This window comes from Rhamphochromis longiceps, linkage group LG5 (assembly GCF_057381845.1).
Source record: "Rhamphochromis longiceps isolate RC_006_pf linkage group LG5, R_longiceps_female_GT1.1, whole genome shotgun sequence".
Classification (NCBI taxonomy): Eukaryota; Metazoa; Chordata; class Actinopteri; order Cichliformes; family Cichlidae; genus Rhamphochromis; species Rhamphochromis longiceps.
The window spans coordinates 21,157,981-21,178,449 of record NC_140561.1 but is presented as its reverse complement, the minus strand read 5'-3'; the positions used below and the strand labels follow the sequence as shown (position 1 = coordinate 21,178,449).

Here is a 20,469-nt window from a genome sequence, read left to right as displayed (position 1 = left end):
AGAAATTCTGAAACTCTTACACACATGACACTGCTCCTTGACCACCACATAGACTGAAGTTGTGTCAAATGCCTCTATTTTGCCACACTGTTTGTCAGCTAGGTCAGCTCGTCCAACAATGTACACTCACCTTCGTTACCCTGTGTCAGAAGGACTGATGCAATATAAGCAAACAGAGCCTAAGTGTTAGGTTTTTTTTTAAGTCAACGACTAAGCTATATATAGAAAATAACTTGCAACTGTGAAATTTCATCAAACTGCACAGTGTTTGTGCTGCTCCCATACCAGCTGGGAACTCAATGAACACTCCCATCAGCTATTGAACAGACTCTTTTTGTTGACTAAAAACACAACTCGTGATGCCCAGCAGTATGTAGAATGAAAGCAGGAAATAACCGCAGTTCTCAGCTGAGGAATGACCCGGTTATGCAAAATTTGGATCTGGATCCATCTGACAAAAGGATATTCATTGCTTCTTTTATCTGGATTGTGACTGTAATATAATTCATTTAGGCTACAGCAGAACCCGCTACATTTTCAGACATCTGTCAGCTTTTCCTAGACACATGTGAAGAGGCTGTGTTTGCCCTTATAGTCAGGAGTCTGGTTACCATTTCTGAGTCAGAAACAGGCAAATGCCAAAGTGCCTTGGAGCCACAGATGAGTGGGGAAACAATATCAACAGTGCAACGTGGCAATGAATAGCCGACTGGTTTCATCATTCAAGCTCAGTTACTTTAAAAGACAGCTTGTATATAAAAGCCACTGAGCTACACACAGTAAATGACACTGAAATAAATCTGCTCACGCAGTTCAGTGCCATGAAAAAATATGAATAAACAGTATTTAGAGCAAAAAGATTTTTTTATTATCCAAAAGGGATCAGTGGCCACTTAACAACTTAGCCGATGTTTCATAGCTTTAGTAAAATACATGTATTTATATTTAAATACAAATGCATTTACATTTAAAGCAAAAAATGCCAACATAAGCACTTTCCAATGACAGGATACTGCATGGAGAAATGAATTCAATTAAAGATGTAACTGTAGCTGCTGGGAAATTGTGAGGTGACTTTAGAGACAATACAATAATGCTACACATACTGACAATACTTTTAAATATAAAGGCAATCTTTATCAAATGCTAACATGTATATTTGTTCATTAAAGGAAGGAGTTTTTTGTGTGATAAAATTAAACTTAGAAGACTTTCTTACTGGAAAGTTTTGTAACACAGGTTTTAGTCAGCCTTAGAGGAGTCTCTTATACTGCATGGATGCTATATATCTGATCTGTGCTGCTTTGTTTTGCGTGCGAAATGTTTTACTTACTAACACATTATAAAAAGACAATTTATCAAGAAAATAACCAGCACTTATTGAAGCCATGGTCATAGTTTACTTTTTTTTTTTCAGGGGTATTGTTAAGTCCACTACACAGACAATCACAGCTCAATGTTAAATGATGCAACAGTCTAAGTTTTCAATATACATTGTGAGCCTTTGAGTGACCTTTAGGACACTCTGCAGGTCAGTATATCTTACTGGCTGCAATATCTTATCTGCTAACAGAGTACATTGGATTTCGATGTTATGTCACGGGGTCAAATGTAAATACACCTTCAGTGCTGTGTAGTTAAACATTACGGTAACAGGTGCTACGTCTCACGGTCTCACCTGCTTGGGGTCATCGTAGAAGACACCGATGGCGTTCAGCTTTGGCCCAATGCTGCAGCTCTCAGTGTAGGCTGCACCGCAGTCCTTGTATGGTCCCTCTTTAAACTTATAAGCAATGGTGACATTTCTAATTGGCGGCGGTCCAGTCTTAATGACAATGTCTGACAGGACCCCCGCGTACAGCAGTAAGCTCCCCACCGTCACAACCAAACACAGCAGAAGGACAATTATCAGCAGCAGCAGAAACAAATCGGACATGGTCTCTCAAGGCGGTACAATAGCTGCAGACACTGCAAAATCTGGTGCTAAACGTCCTCCTTCGGGTCACTCTCGCACCGACGCTGTCGTCCTAATGGCTCAAATAACACGGCACAAGAATCGGGACTATTCAAAAGTCAGTGCTGAATTGTTGTTGTTTTTTAAGCCGAAATAGCTACACAAAGTCCAAGCACAGCGGAAAGCTAGTTATTTCCCCAAACAAAGGTACACGCTTCCCGGTCAGACCAAGCTTATTCACCTCGGGGGGAGGCGTTTATGTTTTATTTAAAGGACTTGTTGGTTTTTTGTAAATTACGTCGGTAAAATAGCAAATAACCGTATAACACGTAATACTAAATGAATATTACTCCTACTGAGCTTCGAAAATCCGGCTTGGACGCAAAGAAATACTCATTATTTTCAATAGCACCCCCTTTCCATTAATATGAACAAGTCTAAAAATAAATAAATAAATTGATAAATAAAAAACTGAAATCAAACATTACTGCTTTATAGTGTGACAACGTTCAGGTAACGGTGTAAATTCAAAAATACTCATATAAAAAAATACATGTAAGCAGAATTTGGTGGATATTATCATTACAGTATGCGCAGGCATACCAGAACAAGTCTGGAGTACTATTTGGGACAGGAGCGGCGTGGCAGAAAACAAAAACAAAAAAAAAACAGATGCACTATTTTCCTGCTTTTCACAGAAAACTACCAGAAACAACACAAGATGATGTGTACACTCACCATCAGATTAGAGGTCCTCAATGCTTATTTAGTTCCTGGGACCAGAGACACAAACCATGTTTAATCTCCTCAGTGCTATCAGCTCTAAACCACTTAGATCATGAGTATGAAGTGTGACAAGTTATCATTGTTTGGCAGATCAATGTGCTGCAGCCAGTTTTGGTGTATTGTTCCATTTCAGTCAGCTGCATTTTGGAAAGCATCTAATTTATCACGTACTGTTCACATCACATCCTGTTTGCTAACTCTTTTTGTTCCTAATTTTATTAATTTACTAGATTCATGATTATAAGCAGAGAAATGCTGATTATATTTCAGCAAACATATTTTGTGTACCTGTCTCATGCTGTTTTCAAGTGCTGCTGATGGAAATTTTGTGATATAGTGCATTACGATATATGATCAACATTGCTGAAATAAAGGCTGCTACATAGAAATGTGTGCTACTATCTACTGAAATAAAAATGTTAGTTTTAAACTACACGGAATAGACACAATAAAACTAGCACAAAGGCACTATTTCAATTTCCTTGGTGATGTGTTAAATAATAAATTGTGCATTGGACCTGTAGAGGATTTCTCTCCTCCTCAGGTATTTTAACAGCATTCAAGCCATAATGTATTATCAATAAAAACTCTATAATAACCCTGCAAAAAAGAAAATCCAATACTTTAAGTTTCAGGAGCAGAAAACTCTTATACATTCATTCAAAGCAGCATCTGTTCTTTGTGAGGTGAAACTTTCCCCAAAGCTGTCACGTCATATTTCTTTAATTATCATGTAATACAACTTTAATGTGAAATCCTGTGCTTTTATATCAGCAAAAGCAAAAACTATGATTCACTGTTCATAGCTAGAGATCCATAGTACATAAGGAATGGCACTATTTAAGAGTTGTTGTTTTTTACTCTAATGTAGAATTTTAACCATCAAGCGCTGTTATTAAATGCTCATAAATGAGTCTCCAGGACCTTAAAGTATCAAATATATATTGTTTCCTTTCCTTTAGAGCTTACACTAATCAGTGCTGTCCCTCATTACAGGATTTGTTGAGCCTGAGCACTGTGATGTGATTTTCCCAGGCTTACAATACAAAGAAAAAAACGCAAGTTCTCTAACATTGCCTCAAATGACAGAGCGTGTCAAAACACTACATTATTATGGTGATATTAAACTAATGACAGGACATACCATTTTATACAAGATCTGGAAAAGAGAGGTCTTGAAAATTAAATGAAACAATCAAAATCATTTTTATTTTTTATTTTTTTTTACAGTTTCAAAGCTGATAAACAAGGTATTTTATCGGAATCGTTAAATTGGTAAGCATTTTAAAATATAACATATGAATGACATATTCATCCACCACTTTCAAATGTAACACTTTTTTTAACACTGTGCCCTAGTGTGATAACTTATTTAATAGGATTAACAGTAATGAGATGTGTTCACCTGTAAATAGAAACAAAATGAAAATAGGAAGATTCAAACATTTATTATTATGTCAGTAAAGACGTATTACTCAGAGTCATCTGAAGTATCCTCCTGGTCTACATTCTCCACCCTGTTAACCTTTTTAATTCCCTCAGAGTCACTCTCCTGGGCCTGCACACAATAACAGCACACACATGGTAAACATGACTATTTGTGAACACGCATGCATGAAACAGCATTAATGGTAGAGAATAAATACAGTGACTATATGTAAGAAAGAGTTACATAGTTATACAGTACACCGCTTCCCTGTTAACTGTCTCAGCCACTGTCTGTGAAGGTTCTCAGTCATCCAGGTCATCGTAGTCAAAGGAGCTTGCAAAGAAAAGCGTCTGGACTTCTTTAAGTTGCTTGAAGACGTTTCACCTCTCATCCGAGAAGCTTCTTCAGTTCTAACCATTTGACCACCATTTGACCTTAGAACTGAAGAAGCTTCTCGGATGAGAGGTGAAACGTCTTCAAGCAACTTAAAGAAGTCCAGACGCTTTTCTTTGCAAGCTCCTTTGACTGTCTCAGCCACTAATTTTTAGCCTGCTAGAGAATGACAGTTATCTTATCGGCCCCACTGCTCTACAGCTTCAACTGTCTGTTGAAGCTGTTGAACCGACCAGTTAATACTTCTAAAAGTAAGTATAGTGCATTGGAGGGGGGAGGGGCTTATTTTGTATTTTATTTTAACCAGTTTTCAGATGCCAAAAACTTTTTTTTTTGTTTAATAACTATTCAAAAACAAACAACAAATTGTAATATATATACACCACTGCCCACTTTATTAGGTACACCTTACTAATACATTGAACTCAAGGTGCTGCACATTTCTCAGAGATTGTGGTCCATATTGGCATGACAGCATCACACAGCTGCTGCAGATTTGTTGGCTGCACATCCATGATACAAAAATCTATTTCTCTTTTAAAGGTGCTCTATTGAACTGAGATTTGGTGTCTGTGGAGACTATTTGGGTGCAGTGACTTCATTATTATGGTTCAGGAAATCAGTTTTGTGATTTGGCACATTATCCTGCTCGAGTATTGCTGTTGACCATGTCCATCTCTTTATGATGATGGTCAGCAGTAATAGTCAAGCAGGCTGTGATTTTTAAACAACGTTCAGTTGGTACTAAGATGCTTAAAACACCACGAGCAGCCTGAACTGCTAATATAAGGCAAAATGGATCCATACTTTTCATTTTGTCGACACCAAAGAGAGACCCTACCATCTAAATGTTGCATTTGAAATCAAGACTCATCAGCAATGTTTTTCCAATCTTCCATTGTTCAATTTAACTGAGCCCGTGAAACTGGTGTACCTAACAAAGGGTGTGAGTGTATAGGCAACAAACGTCTAAACTGCAAAAAGCCTTTGGAGTGTCGGCCCAATTCATGTTTTATCTTTTACAAGAAATTACAATTACCTCATCTTCTGACTGCTCCTGTGGAGGTGGTGAACGCTCTGGCTGCTGCTCCTCCTCCTCCTCATCATCATCATCTTCTTCTTGTGACCTCTGAGAAAGAATCTCTTCCCCCTGCAGGGTAAATCATATTCTTTTAAGTTAATGATTTAAAATGTATTAGGAATTAAAACAATAATGTTAAATAATATTTTACCTTCAGGTTGCGATTCTTCAGATTACCCATCCAAAAGGCCTCCTGACAGTTGTTGAGCGTCAGCATGGCCTTCACTCTGTATACAAACAGCTCGAGGCTCTTCTTCAAGGCTGGCACGTGGTTGGTCAAGCTGGTATCCTGATGCATCTGAGCACCAATGTATTATAATCAGTTAAAGAAATCCCGAGGATAAAGGTGAACACTACACAGACTCGGTTCTTTCTTGAATTTAACAGAAATAATCAAATTACCTTAGAATGTCCACACATGTGATGAAGCTGCCGAGTGCTGAGCTGGAAGGTCTTCAGCAAACTCTGGACGTCCTCCTTGAAAGATACAAGCATCGCCATGTCTATTACAGGTTCATGGACAAATATTTTCCAATATGTGCTGATATATAAACTTTTCTTTGCAGAAAATAACATAGGGAAAGATCCTTGGCTTAAAATGGTCTTATCATATAGCTAGCCAGCAGAGCCGCTCAGGTTCATTGTATGCAATCCTCAAGCTGACGGTGGGGTAAAGTTAATTAGATTACTACGCTGATGGTGTTTTTATTATTTTGCCAGTATATAAAATCATGGTTAGGGTATACTCTCCTACAGAACCATTGAGAGTTTTAGTAAACATGACACTGTGTAGTGTGCATGTGACGGGGGTGGGAGATCTGACATGAAAGTACACCGACAGCTGTGAAGTGGCTTCATAACTACCTTGTGCCTTTTGAAACTGTAGTCCAATAGCGGCATTCCCAACTTCAGGAAAGACTCCAGGAAAAGGCGGCCATACTATCAAATACAAGATTCAAACCAGTTAAGGAAAACGTTGAACAGTTAGTGAAGGTGAGATCATAGTCAGCATGCAGAACCCACTCACCTTTAAGCACACGTTGAGAACGGGCCGAGAATCAAAAACCTGCAAGGACAAAAACACACACGTGACATGGAATGGATATTAACTCCCTTTTTAAATATCATTCATTCTAATCACTTTTCCAACAGTACCGTGACCATATACTTAGCTAAAGGTCAGCAGTCAGTCAGTTTATATGTTATACCTTAACCAGGTTGACCAGGATGTGAAAGTCCCTGACAGCCAGATTCCATGTCAGCAGTTTCTCACTCTGAGCCTAGAAGAAAGGCATACATGACTTTCTGAGTTTATGGGTCTGACTACTGTGATTTACATAAAGGAGAACATGCTGGACAGTGTGACACCTAGTGGCTGACCTCAGTGTTGTCACTCATTTTGCTAGCAGGAATCTTGCGAACAGCTTTCTCAAGCTCTGCCATCAAGACTTTGTAGAACACCAGGAATGTCTGCCTGATGAAAGAGAGAAAACCAAAGACTCAGATCTTAATCTAACAGCTTAACCAACAGTACAATCACCAGAGTTGACTCCAGTATGACTGAGAATCAAGAGCTCATGGTAGAGACCTACCTGCTGAGAGTGGGCCAGGAAGCAGAGCTCTCATCTTTTGATGCATTGATGAGCTCTGGGATTCCTTGAGCAGCTATTTCCTCCACTGCCTTTAGAATATCATCAACATGTTCCAGATAGATGCTACAGAGGCAGCCGAAGAAAAAGATATTGCAAGATAAAAAGATCGTGATTCTGATTTCTGAATTACCTTAGACTAAATTTGACACTGATGTGTGATGTACTTAATTTTTTATCGCCTACTGGTGATATATTTATATGCACTCACCGGCTGCTTTGTTAGGTACACCGGCTCAACTGCTGGTTAGTGCAAATATCCAATCAGCCCAAAGCATGGCAACTAAACGCGTTTAGGCTTGCAGACATGGTCGAAACAACTTTCTAGATGTCACCAGTCAACAGAGAACAGCAAGCTCTCTATGAGTTTGAAGGAAGTCAACAATAAATCAAATAACCACTTGTTACAATCAAGGTATGAGGCAGATCAGCAATTTGCACAGGATCAGCAAAATTAGGAAACAGAAGATTGGAAGAATGTTCCCTCATCTGATGTTTCAAGATTTTTACTGCAACATTTGGATAGCAGAGTCAGAATCTGGTGTAAACAACATGAACGCATGGATCCATCCTGTTTTGCGTCAATGTTTCAGGGTTATGGTTGTGTTGTTATGGAGTGGGAGACATTTTTGGGGGGTCCCTTAGTACCAAATGAGCATCTTTAAACACCACAGTCTATCCGAGCCCTTCCCATACTGTAAGCAATCAAAGCTGGAACAACATGAATGTGGTTTCTTTTCTTAAAATATATTTTTGGGGTTTTACAGTGGATAGAAATCAAGAAAGCTGGAAGAAAGATCAGGGGGAAGACATGAAGTAAATGACCAGTCAAAGTGGTTTCTTTAACATGACCTGGCTTCCACAATCACCAGATCCCATCCAAAAGTGCATCTCTGGGATGTGATGGAACAGGAGATTGTAGCCAACAAATCTGCAGGAGCTGTGTGATATATTGTGTCAATATAGACCAAAATCTCTGAGGAATGTTTCCAGCAACCTTGGTGAATCTGTGCTTGAATGACGTCTAACCCAGTACTAGCACGGTGTACCTAATAAAGTGACCAGTCAGTGTATACTCAAGACTTTTAGCTGCTTTCATTTGAGTTTACATTTGCACTAGAGGGCCACAAAAAATGCAGACGTACCTCAGGAGAGTGTGAAGTGCTTCATTGAATTTGGTGCCTCGCTCCTTCTCGCCACTGGCCGTCACCCAGTCCTGGTTCAAGAAACGCCGTGCAAGGGACGCTAAACCAAGAAAAATAAATAAATCAGGTCCTCACACACTCTTTGAAAATAATTCAAGTGAATTAAAATGAGGCATCGTATTAGCCCAACCAGTCTGCTCTCTGTAAGCGGCAGGATTTCCTCCTTTCTCTGACACAGTGGAGAGAAGCTGAGAGAGACACAGAGCTATGCTGAGATTTGGCACTGTGCTGCGGAAGTTGAGCAGATATTCAAAACTGTGTCTAAAAAACAAAACAGAGAAAACAAATGCATTTATTATGTTATGAAACACAAATATCAGAAATGTCTAAAATAAAAACAGAGGAAGAAGAAGAGAGAGAAAGAGTTTCGTGGGGAGCATTCTGTCAACAATAGCTTGGTCCCTGGATATCAAATCTTTTTTTTTTTTTTTTACATGTAAGCGTGTAACATGTAAGCATGTGCATGTAACAATCTACCGCAGAAATAAGACTTCTTAGTGAGAGATGAAAAAAACAAATCAAACTATTTAGAGAAGTGTCCTCTAGCAGAGTCTTAAAACTTAACCACTCACTTCACAAGCTGCTCCAGAGTCAGCTCAGCACCTCCCTCTTTGAGTCGTCCAGCAAAAAATCCCAGAGCCTTCTTCAGTAAGCTCTTCTGTGCTGGTTGACTAAACCCAGACCTGAGAGATGCACATATATATCACATAAAACCCAACACCAGTCAGACTGAGGCAAACACTTCTCAAGGCACACTGCTCTAGATGTCTTCTGAGGTAAACATCAGTGCTGCTGTTTCTCCTTACCAGCTGAAGGTAGTGTTCAGGACCTGCAGGAGCAGCTGATAGGCTGAAGACATTAACTGGTATTCCTCCACATCTGTTGCAGGTCCATCAACAACGCCGTTGTTTTCAGATAGCATAATCTGTGAAAGAGCGAAAGCATGTGTGAGAATTTCTTAAAAACGTGATTTCCCATCTGAAGTCAAGACATTTAATGATTCGATACCTGGAAGTGGTTGTGGCAGTTCTCCAGGTGTGAGCAGAGAGCAGGCATAAGTTGGACACAACAAGAGGCAATATCCTTAGAGCTCCTTTGCTGGAGGTGGGAGAAGCCCACACTCTTATCAGTTCTTCCCTACACAGGAACATAGTTCAATAATTACAGTTAAATTATTAAATTTATACTGTATGAAACTATTGAGTTTCGAGGACAAACAGGCTTAAATTAATTTGGTCTAAATAAATTGCTCCATCTGTGACTAGAATTCCTGCTACAATATATGAAATGTTAACCTAAAATGAGCAGTGTTTATTGTGACAGAGTATTTGTTTTCTCTAACATTGCTCCATAATGCTCGTTACTACTGTTGCTATGCTTTTTTCCACACCTTGAGGAATGGAGCTCTTTTGGCCGGGGCAGCTGTTAGACTAAACTCTAATTTGCGAAGCATATCCTCCAGGAGGAAGACGAGCTCAGCAGGGCCCAGCAGAACCTCCTCTCGCACCTTAGCAATGCAAAAACATTAGCTTGATTCAAATGGTGCATACGGTATAGTTGTAAAATACATTTAAGCAGCACACGTTTCCAAAAACGCTTATTTACCTTTGTGTGGAGCTCAGAGTCCAGCAGCGAGCGTGACAGCAGCCCACACTGCAGAACGCTAAGCACCTCCATGTCGAGCTCCCTAAAAAACGGTCTGTAGGACGCCAGGCTGACACCTGGCCGGATCTCCTTTACCTTCTCCTTTTCTGGCTGCTCCTTGATCACAAGCAAGTTCATGTTTTAGTTTGTTTTGCTTTAAACAAACACATGAGAGGGTCGACTTTGTGAGATGTTTACCTGCTGAGTTTCATCTGCTTCTGTCGCCTCTTCAGCCTGTGAGCTGCTTTCTGAAGAATTCTTACCAGAGGCCTTCCTTTTCTTTCCTGTGCCATCTAAATAGCATAACGAGGTCAATGTTATTATGTATAACTAACATACACATAACAGAAGCATATAAACAACGTAGGCTAAAATATCCTGTTACAGGTGGACTCACCTTTCTTTATCTTATTCACAGGAACAGTGGAATTAGGTACAATCCCATCTGTACTGTCTCCATCAAAATTAGCAATAGGTGGCACATAGCCAGGTGTTCCTGAAAGTCAAAATAAAGTAAATTGTTAGTAAAACTGACACTGCAGGGCAGAAAAGAGGGGTTCTAAGTCCTTTTATTGTTGGATCAAAAACACACCTGCCAGAGCTCTCTCCAACAGTGTCTGAAAATAAGTGATGTTCTGCAGGCGAGTCAGTACTCTCATCTTCATATCTGTGTCTTTTTGTGTACAGAATGCATTTACCACCTGTGGAAAAACACACACAGCTTTAGGCGACAGTCACGCAGGCCTAGAGACCAGCCACTAGGGGAAAAGTGTTGCTGTGTGGCTGGGGCTTCAGTCACACATCTTGTCTTTTCCAAATAAGTAAACTGACATTAACATGCAGTTACCTCTCTGAACCAATTGATGGTGTGAAAGAGCAAAGTACAGAGGAACTCCCTCTCAGCTTTTGACAAGCTCTCAACTTTCTCTACTACGTCCATGTCTGTTAGGATCAGAGGGCACCCTGTAATGAAGCACATAAACACATAAGCATAAACTGCTTTATAGCCACAGTACCACACCGGTTTCCAAAAAGTATTCGTCACTCCTTCTTCCTCACCCAGAAGGCCGTCAATTTCCTCCAAGTCTCCCTGATGCCGCTTCTCCACACACAACCTCAGGAGACGGAAAAATGGGGACAAACACAGAGAAGACACTCGCCTGCTCCCACAGATACAACAAACAGGAAATATCAAATACAGTAAATACAATGAGCAAAACAGATTATTGATTTAGCATTCTCTTATCATGGGGACGACTCACTTATGTGCCTTATTGACTTGATTTTGCAAATCTCCTTTGTTTTGGATGTCTTTGGCCAGTAGAGGCATCAGGTTGATAGCAATGCCTCCCTGCTCCTCATCTTCATACAATTTGTACATTGCACGGGCCGGAAAGGGAAAGGACCTGAAAAAAGACAAAAAACAGGGCGGCTCAGTGATACCAATTATATAAAAATATAACTCAGTATGCTGAAAACAGTTACTACGTCATCATCACTGACCCTGATATTTCCGGGCCCAGGTCCACTACAAAGTCATCCTCAAAGTCTTGAAGGACACTTTTTCCAATCATGTCCTAGAAGAATAAAGAAAATAACAGGAAGGTTTCATCTTACAAAGTACAGTACAATCAGTTTTTACTTTAAAGTTTAATGCGTACAGTTATTAATGTATAAAAACAGTTTTAAAAAGAAATAGAAACTACCACAAAGAAAGAAAATAATTAAAAGTTATGTCTGAGCAAAGACATCTTTGTAATCATATCCACTAACGCAGCGGTCCCCAACCCCCGGGCCTCGGACCGGTACCGGTCCGTGAGTCGTTTGGTACCGGGCCACGAGAGTTGAGGCTCAGGTGTGAAATGTATAGTTTTCAGGGTTTTTAATCGGTTTTCAGCGTTATTTTGTTATCGTTTTTATCGTTTACTCGGTTTTCCTTGGTCTTTTCACGTGTGTTATGAATAAATTTTCTTTTTTTCGGTACCGGTACTAGTTTTATTTTGTTGTATTTATCCGCGACACCTTAAAGGCCGGTCCATGAAAATATTGTTGGGCATAAACCGGTCCGTGGCGCAAAAAAGGTTGGGGACCGCTGCACTAACGCTAGAATGTTGACCAGCTAACACCTATAGCTTCACATAATGCTACTTTGGACCTCATGATGAGACAGTAAATGTAGCCTCCAGTTTGCCTTCAGTACAACATGACAAACTGCATTTGAGAAAGCCTCTTAAGCAGCAAGAGCGAGATATTCTACATATTGCAGAATAAGAGAGACGTTTTTGTGAGTTTCTAAAACATACCTGGACCTGTGGGTCCAGAGTAGAGCTCAAAATCAGGTTGGCCAGTTCATCATAATAAAGAGCTGCAGCCTCAGGTGAGCTTTCACTGCTCGACTTCACCAGCTCCAACAGAGCCGTCACCTGCAGCGGGAAAAACAAACATAACTGGAGATCTGTGACAGACTTCAAAGGAAAAAAAAAATACTGGTTCAACCAAAATGAAAGGGTCCAAAGTTTGAAAGGTTCTGAAGTTTTTACAATGTAGATACACCATATATTTAAATACTAGCTGATCAAACACTGTTATCTTAAATAAAACAGGCAAAGATGTGGCAAAGATAAAAGAATAATGAGATTTTAAAGAGTAATCAATAAAAAAAATCATTAGCACCACTTGTTTTAATGGCTAATACGTACCTGTCTGATTGTCTCCTGGGACAGCGACCTGCTCTGCGATTCCTTCGCTTTGGACCTGGAACAGACAAAAGAGGTTAGGGACAGAGTCTGCTGATGACACCGAAAAATTAAATCACAGAGTAAACAAGATGCTTATCTAATGTTTGCCAAACAAGTTTTTACCTGAAAGCCCCCATGCTGCCTACAATCATCACAGCACCAATGATGCCAATGCGCTTGTACTTGGGCACAGTGCTGGAGAGCTGTTTGCGGATCACTATGTGCATATCATCCTGTTTGGAATAAAACAGAAGAACACAGGTCAGTAGATGAGGGACAGTAAAAAATAAAAAAAAGCAGAAAAAGTGTCCAAGGCTGGGCTGTCCAATATCTGGATCCCCCGAATGCGTGATTTTGCACCTGAATGTGAGATCCTTGCTTCTGTCCAAAGGCCAGTTTGCTCAGAAGGTGGAAAAGTCTTCGAATCTGCTGCGGAGTGAGGTTGTCCATGTAGTCCAAGATTCCCTATGTCAAATATCATGACTGGTTACAATCAGAACCAAAAACATTTTAAAAACACCACTGCTGGGTAAGAAAAGCCATCATCCGCACGCTGCTTGCTTTGTATATTTGATTTGCAGCTACAATGTTTCGATCGCCTCGTCACCTTGACAAAAACAGCATACATGGCCATTTCCGAGGGTTTCTCGTTAACCAGACCACAGAGCAGCTCCAGAGCCACGTCCACCTCTCCACCCACACCACTGCACACGTGGGTCACGAGAGAGCCCACCACCTCCTATTAAAATACCACGGGGTTGAATTACTCAGAAGAATCTGTATTTAGAAACATTTACGCATGATTCAAATTATTCTCAAACTCACCTGATGGCAGTAAGAGTCAAACGCAGTGAAGGCATGTAGGTACATGTTTCCTCCGAAAGGCACCACGCAGGGGTCGGGTGAGCGTACCAAACTCTGAGCTAAAGCAAGGGTGGAGGGGAAGTACCCTCGCATGACCTAAAAGAAGAACAATAAAAAAACTGCACTGTTCTTATATTTAAGCTTCTATTTCTACAGGCTGACCCACCTGAGCGTAGTCCCTGAAGGTTCTCTGTAACAGAGCCTCTTGGATCAGTCCGTTTCTCACTTTGACCTTCAGCACTCTTTCTGCCCCCCGTCGGCTCTGGTTGGCATTGGTGGAGTGAAGAATGAGCAGCACCAGGAGATCCATGACCTAACATGGCAAAGCAGAAATATTACAAAGAGATGCCTAAAAACCTTAATGTGGTGTATAAACAGGCTTCCTAAATGTCCTCCTTCAAAATGTTTCCCATAATCCAACTGTGACAGTTGACATCAGTAAAGATGAGTAACAACATGGTCTAGTAGGTGCATGTACACATGGTGGTGGACTCAAACAAGTCACTATGATAAGCAAGAGAAATTAATTTCTGTAAAATTATCCAGATGTTATGAAGAAATGTGCTTGAAATGTTAAAAGTAACTATCCAATAGCTTTCTAATAGTGGAGACTTTTGGATGCCCGTGGTTCTCAAACTCTGATGATACAGAAGCTAAAATCACACTCGTCACCCCAGAATGTTTTAAATCTGTCACTAAATACAAAATCAGCAGCTTAACTGCATAAATTACATTAATTCAACTTCTTCTTATGTATACAGCCATGAATTTTTCACCTGGTGACCCATGGCCCCCTTCTGTTTGAGAACCAGTGTATAGACCTAAGAATGGGACCAAGCCGTCAGTTAGCATTCTTTGGGAATATGCTGAACTTACCTTATGCCCCTCCACCTCATCCACAGACTCTATGGCCTATTAAAAAAAAAACAGAGAGAAAGAGAGAGAGAGGGGGGAAAGTACATTTAAGTCACTGACACAAGCAATTGACTCAGTCAGTTAAGTGAGGGGCCATAAGAACATTAGTTCATTTCATACCTTGATCCAAGCCTCAGAAATGGTTTTCTGGAATCGCACTGCAGACTTGATGCAGTCCAGTATCAACGAGATGCTGTCCTGGCTGCTGCCAGCTGCTGCCGCGGAGGCAGACCTGCATCAAAAACATCAAAAACTGGATCACATCACCAACAAACCACATTTATTACTTCAAAACTTCAGGTGTGTCACATGTTTTGATACTGGGCTATAAATTAATTGTTATCTTACCCGCCTGGTGCTTTGCTATTCATACGACTCTGAGAGACTTGCAGCACAGGCGGAAGGACGCATTGCTCAAGCTCCAGCTTTTTTCGAAGATTACAGACAACCTAAAAACAAGGAACCACTTCTCATATCCATTCATTTAGTAAAATTATGGTGTGTATGGGGATTTTTTTGTATTGCTTGACCACTCTGACCTCGTATGCATCAGAGGCCGACACAGAGTGCAGGATGAACTTGACCACTACGGGGAGGTCCTCTAGCTGCACAGCAGCCAGCGTGGCCATAACAGCTCCACGGACCTGAAAAGCCAGAGAAGCGACAAGTAAGAACGCATTTCTACCAGTGCACATGTGTGTTTATATGTGCATGTCCACACTACCTCTGTCAGCAATGAAGATGCGAGGTTAAGACTAGAAAGGGCATCCAGGATGGGAACGGTCAACTGAGTCTTCTCCTGGAGTAAAGAGCTGCAGAGAGGAGGGGTATTAGCAGCAACCTTAAAACACAGATTGACCACAGCACATGTGTGTTAGAGATTTAGTGTACATACTTGAGCTCCCTGGCTATATCATTGTGCTGGGAGTCTTCCAGTATCTCTGGCAAACTGGTGATGATGTCACACTGAACCTCCGCCGGAGCTACTGACACCAACTCCATGAGCTTCGACGCCAAATCCTGCAGGAAGATAAATAAGCACAAAAGAAGAAACATGTGATTATAGGACAAACTCAACAGGCCAGACACACCTTCAATTACAAAAGCAACAAAACCTGTCATCAAACAAATGATTACCTTAGTGTCCACAACTCTGTCTAGCCATTTGAGTTGGTTAATAATAATGCGTGGGATACTAACTCCTCCATTGCTGGTACTATGGAGTAGAGAAGACAGTTAGATTTTTTTTAAAGACATTAAAAGTATTCCAAATTTTAAACCAAAAAATTGTGTAGTACATCAAAATGTCAGGAAATACTGACCTATCTAACATATACTCAGGGAGCTTCTCAAGCAAGGTGTTAATGATGGAAGTCTATTAAAAAAAAGGACAGGTGATTGGGGATTTGTGGTAGTGTATTTGTACTAATACATACTGCTTTTCATTTTGACTGTGCTTGTGAAAATGCAGTTTTCATTTAGAGGTGATCACAGAAAATCTCACCTGTAACATTTCAATCCCCAACAACATCCGCAGCAGGCTTTCCTGGAATGAACTGACAGAACTGCAGCACACATGAAAACATATCAGTTTTATTAGCTTAGTCCAACTTCTAGCTGTGTCCTCCATAATTTATGGAGCTGTCAAAAGTAGCCTTATAATTCATTGGTTGTTTATGGGATGTTTACCTGGAGTCTCGATTAGACGACTGTGGGATGCATGGAAGAAGGCAGTTCCTAAACCTGTCAGTGTTCTCCATATATGACTCCAGTGCTGTGATGAATTCTTGAATGATCTAAGAGATGAAAAGTAGGAACTTAGGGCAAAACGTGTTTTTTGTTGTATTTTTGTGTTTACTGTAGGGTTGTTGTACGGTTTATACTCACACCAGGATACCTGGGGCTCTTCTGAATTTGCTGCTGTATTCGTCTCTGAAACACTACTTGGTCAACACCTGGAGAGGGATAAGACCAGATGTAGGTGAGCATCTCATTTCATTTACAGCCCTGCTTTGTTTCAAAACTGAATTGAGTGCGTTTACCTATCTCGTTAGGCATGCCGCCCTGTCTCAATGTGACACCGGCCACTCTGACAAAGTCAACAAACACACACTGACTGGTCTCCTCTGGGGCAGCTTCCTTAGACTGGCGACCAGCGCTGCGACTCTTCTTCACTTCTGAAAGCAGATATAAACCTTAAAAAACAATATCACAGAAAACAGCTATACAGCTTCTCTCGCGGGAAACTGTGTCAACATAGGTGCTACTTAGCTCCCAAGACTGATGAATTTTTTGGGAATACATGGAGAAACATGCCTTATACACATACACGTTTTAAACTTACTAGGTGCTGCAGGAGCTCCCTCTCCTTTATCCACGGAGGAGCGTCGCTTTTTGCGCATCATCTGATGAAATATGAAGGACAGAAGGCTGTTAATAGCTATATTAGGCTACCAGACACACACAGGGGAGTTAAAAAAAAAAAAAAAAAAGAGGGGACGGTAACCACTGTCGCTATAATAAACGACACATTTCAATAACTTTAACACAAACGTGCTTTAACATCATGTCGATATGAAATGTTCTGGTAAGGTTGACAGAAATGTTTTTATGAAAAATGGTAGACATACTTTTACTGAGCAGACGAAGCCACGGACGACCAGACACCGAAGTTACAAAACAAACTTCCGCGCCAAACAGCTCCGCGTCATCAGTGTCGTCACACTCGCGCATCCTATTGGCTGCTAGAAAAGCTCAGCCATAACTGCACCGTTATAGGTCACTCTGTTTACTGATCTGTGTGCTGTATTTTACTGCAGTCCGTCAGTAATGTGCAATATTTTCATTTTCAAACACTCAGCCGGTGTGTATGAGGTGATCATACTTAAGCGTTTGGGACTGGATACATAATAACTGAACCGGCTTTACGGGACGAGCAACTCCATCAAAGAGTACACTGGATCAAGCTATTGCAGTGCCCCTTGCTTTCTTCTTCGTCTCTCTTAGTTTGCCGACAACATTGTCCCGCTAATATTTAAATTTATTAAGTTAATACATTACTTATTTACATAAAAAATATATTAATAAATATCGTTTTTATAAGTAAATTTTTATTAAAAATAAATAATCATATTTATACATGAGCCTGTATGGAACCCCACAATATTTTCATGACAATACATTAGTGTGTATTTTGACAGTCCGCCTACAAAGTATTTGCATGTATATTCAGCTTTAACTGTACTTATTGTATACTTTCTTTATTTTTTACTTTTTTGCTCTCAACTGATGACATGCAGATGCAGCTCAAATAGCTGATTTTGTTTCCACAGAAAATTTAGAAAATGTGGGCTAGTTCTGAAGAAGCACCAAGGTAGGCCTGGCTTTGCACCTGCAGCCAAATTGGGGCAGTGGAAAAGAGGCAGGACACAAATGTGCAATCAATACAGACAGTGTACATGTGCATATCAATTCACATGTACACATATCAATTCACAGGTTCTCAGGGGTGTTTGGAGCAGGTTATCGCCCTGCGTGGTATACCAGCCCACTAATTTCAGGGAGTGAACTATCTTGGCAGGCAATACAAGCTCTTTGACCATATAAAGCTGGTCCAAAGAAACAGAAGAGCGCACTGTGTTGGTAGTGAAGAAGGCGTCTGCTCTACCTGAAGAAAGGAGGAAGAAAAGAAAAGAAAACAATGGCTACAAGTTTTTACGACCTCACGGCCAAACTGTTGACCGGGGAGACGTTTAATTTCTCGTCCCTAAAGGGCAAAGTCGTCCTCATTGAGAATGTCGCTTCTCTCTGAGGTACGACCGTCAGGGATTACACCCAGATGAACGAGCTCCACGAGCGGTACGCCAGCAAGGGGCTTGTGATCTTGGGAGTACCCTGCAACCAGTTCGGCCATCAGGTGAGAAATTTATCCCGTCTATCTGCGCTTTGAAGCACATGGCTAAGGCCTTTCTATCCCGTCAGTCTAGAAATAATCATTCTGTAAGTATCGTTACTCTAAATTTCCTGCTTTCACCGTTAATTTATCCTATTTTCCCGGAAATGGCTGACTTATTTGTATTTAATCAAATTAGAGGAAGTTATTTCCACCCCTTATTTAAAGGTTTAATCTTGTATAGTTCCCAAGTTTACTGGCAAGTTTTAGATCGGGCTTTAGTATAATATTAGTCAGCTTGTAAGTACAAGAGACACGTCTAAATCCATAGGTTATTAGTGCTGTTATTATATTAGCTGAATGCGCAAAGCATTGGTGACTTTTAGCAAGGAGGAAGTTGTGGCTGTGTGTGAGATTTTCGTCTTACAACAAAGAGTTTTTACGCAATATGAAATATACTTTAAAATGGTTAATATTTTATAAGGCGCTGAAGGACTACACAGGTTATTGTTACTAGTTACTTATTGATACATAGTTATTGGTGGGATTCAAATAATATTGAATACTTGCTGTAGGGAACAGGGAAGTTTGTATTTTCTGGTTCTTCCCGATAAGAATGAGCCAAGAGTGTAACTGTGTGCAGGAGAACTGCAAGAATGAAGAGATCCTCCTGTCGCTGAAGTATGTCCGTCCTGGAAATGGCTTCGAGCCCAAGTTTCAGCTCTTTGAGAAGATGGACGTGAACGGGAAGGACGCCCACCTCCTGTTTGCGTTCCTGAAGGACAAGCTTCCAACACCCAGCGACGACGCAACGTCTCTGATGACCGACCCCAAGCTGATCATCTGGAGCCCGGTGTGCAGGAACGACGTGTCCTGGAACTTCGAGAAGTTCCTCATCGGGCCGGACGGTGTGCCGTTCAAGCGTTACAGCCGGAGGTTCCTCACCATCGACATCGAGGGAGACATCAAGAAGCTCCTCAGCCAGACGAATTAAAACCTCGTCCTAAATGCTGAAGCAGCCTGCAGCTTAGCACTATGTGTGTGTGTAGCCTTCATAACGAGAGAAACACCACTGCGCTTACAGCTTCAATAGATGCCACCTAAACTCACCACCTGTGCTCTCCTGTACGCAGTAGCTGTCTCCTGCTTTCTTTTTTTTTACTAAATGAAGAAATCCTCTGAAACCAAACTGTGAGGAGGATATCTGATGAAATGTAAAAGGCAGGACTGTTTTATCTCTTCAAAGCTGCGCTGGGTGCATGTAAAGCACAGCTGTGGTGTCAAGTTTAAAGGGGATCAATAAATATGTTTTTTGCAAACATTTCTCTGACTCCTAATTATATATATTTATATATATATTTTCTTGTTTAAAGGTCATATTTGAGGGACTATTTTGTCAGCTTAATCTTATTAGCATATCTAAAAATACTCGGACATTTTCTGTAAAGGAGGGCTGGGGAAAGGTTATGAGTGGTAGATTATTCATCCACAGGCAAGTGTTGGCTTTGTATATAGCTACAGTACACCTGATTACAGGTGTTTCCTGTGCTTACATGTAATTGTACATCAGAGTTCCTTTTGCAAACAGTCAGCATTACTGGCAGGCAATTTAGGTTGCATCACCTGCAACCAGAGGTAATTATCTTAACACAGACAGCAGTACTTACAGCTTCAGCGTGAGGGTTATATTGCATGCAATTATTCTAAACAAAGCACCTCATTGAGGACTTGAGCTTTATTACGCTTTGTATCAAAGTACATTTAAGTATCGCATCACCTGAAACCAGAGGCAATCTGTGTTATATTGCAGTGCATGTCCAAACAAGTGAGCTTGTTGAGGCTTCCAGTCTTTATTGTAATTTGAATTCAAATATTTTTCAGTTAAAAACAAAACTGCAGATATCGGCAACAAGATAAAT

General features: G+C 40.6%; 3 protein-coding genes across 3 annotated transcripts in view; 1 reads left to right on the top strand and 2 right to left on the bottom strand.

The window, feature by feature from the left end:
* tex264a (testis expressed 264, ER-phagy receptor a) overlaps window positions 1-2,173 on the bottom strand; it is a 76,437-nt gene extending 74,264 nt beyond the window's left edge. Inside the window, exon 1 of the mRNA XM_085406553.1 lies at window positions 1,679-2,173. Coding sequence (XP_085262679.1) covers window positions 1,679-1,936 — 258 coding nt within the window. The 5' untranslated portion in view covers window positions 1,937-2,173. The remainder of the gene's footprint in view (window positions 1-1,678) is intronic.
* A 1,776-nt stretch (window positions 2,174-3,949) lies between these two features.
* On the bottom strand, window positions 3,950-17,385 carry fancd2 (FA complementation group D2). The gene is made up of 44 exons (XM_085406552.1): window positions 17,289-17,385; window positions 17,003-17,063; window positions 16,701-16,835; window positions 16,546-16,613; window positions 16,348-16,454; window positions 16,163-16,223; window positions 15,981-16,033; window positions 15,796-15,874; window positions 15,554-15,678; window positions 15,383-15,470; window positions 15,198-15,302; window positions 15,007-15,107; window positions 14,779-14,890; window positions 14,620-14,655; window positions 13,910-14,056; window positions 13,705-13,839; window positions 13,487-13,618; window positions 13,240-13,344; window positions 13,003-13,112; window positions 12,841-12,895; window positions 12,445-12,564; window positions 11,645-11,718; window positions 11,404-11,547; window positions 11,201-11,301; window positions 10,989-11,104; window positions 10,734-10,842; window positions 10,539-10,637; window positions 10,340-10,434; window positions 10,103-10,258; window positions 9,888-10,004; window positions 9,506-9,634; window positions 9,304-9,422; window positions 9,070-9,180; window positions 8,628-8,758; window positions 8,438-8,537; window positions 7,236-7,358; window positions 7,024-7,117; window positions 6,852-6,923; window positions 6,671-6,709; window positions 6,508-6,582; window positions 6,046-6,120; window positions 5,795-5,941; window positions 5,602-5,712; window positions 3,950-4,298 (listed from the first exon to the last, which is right to left on the bottom strand). Exons 2-44 carry the CDS (start codon window positions 17,061-17,063, stop codon window positions 4,212-4,214), a joined length of 4,359 nt encoding a protein of 1,452 aa, XP_085262678.1. The 5' UTR covers window positions 17,289-17,385; the 3' UTR covers window positions 3,950-4,211.
* Window positions 17,386-18,271: 886 nt separating this feature from the next.
* Window positions 18,272-19,871, top strand: gpx1b (glutathione peroxidase 1b). The gene is made up of 2 exons (XM_085406551.1): window positions 18,272-18,574; window positions 19,194-19,871. The coding sequence occupies exons 1-2, from the start codon at window positions 18,359-18,361 to the stop codon at window positions 19,542-19,544; spliced, it is 567 nt and encodes a 188-aa protein (XP_085262677.1). The 5' UTR covers window positions 18,272-18,358; the 3' UTR covers window positions 19,545-19,871.
* Window positions 19,872-20,469: the final 598 nt, after the last annotated feature.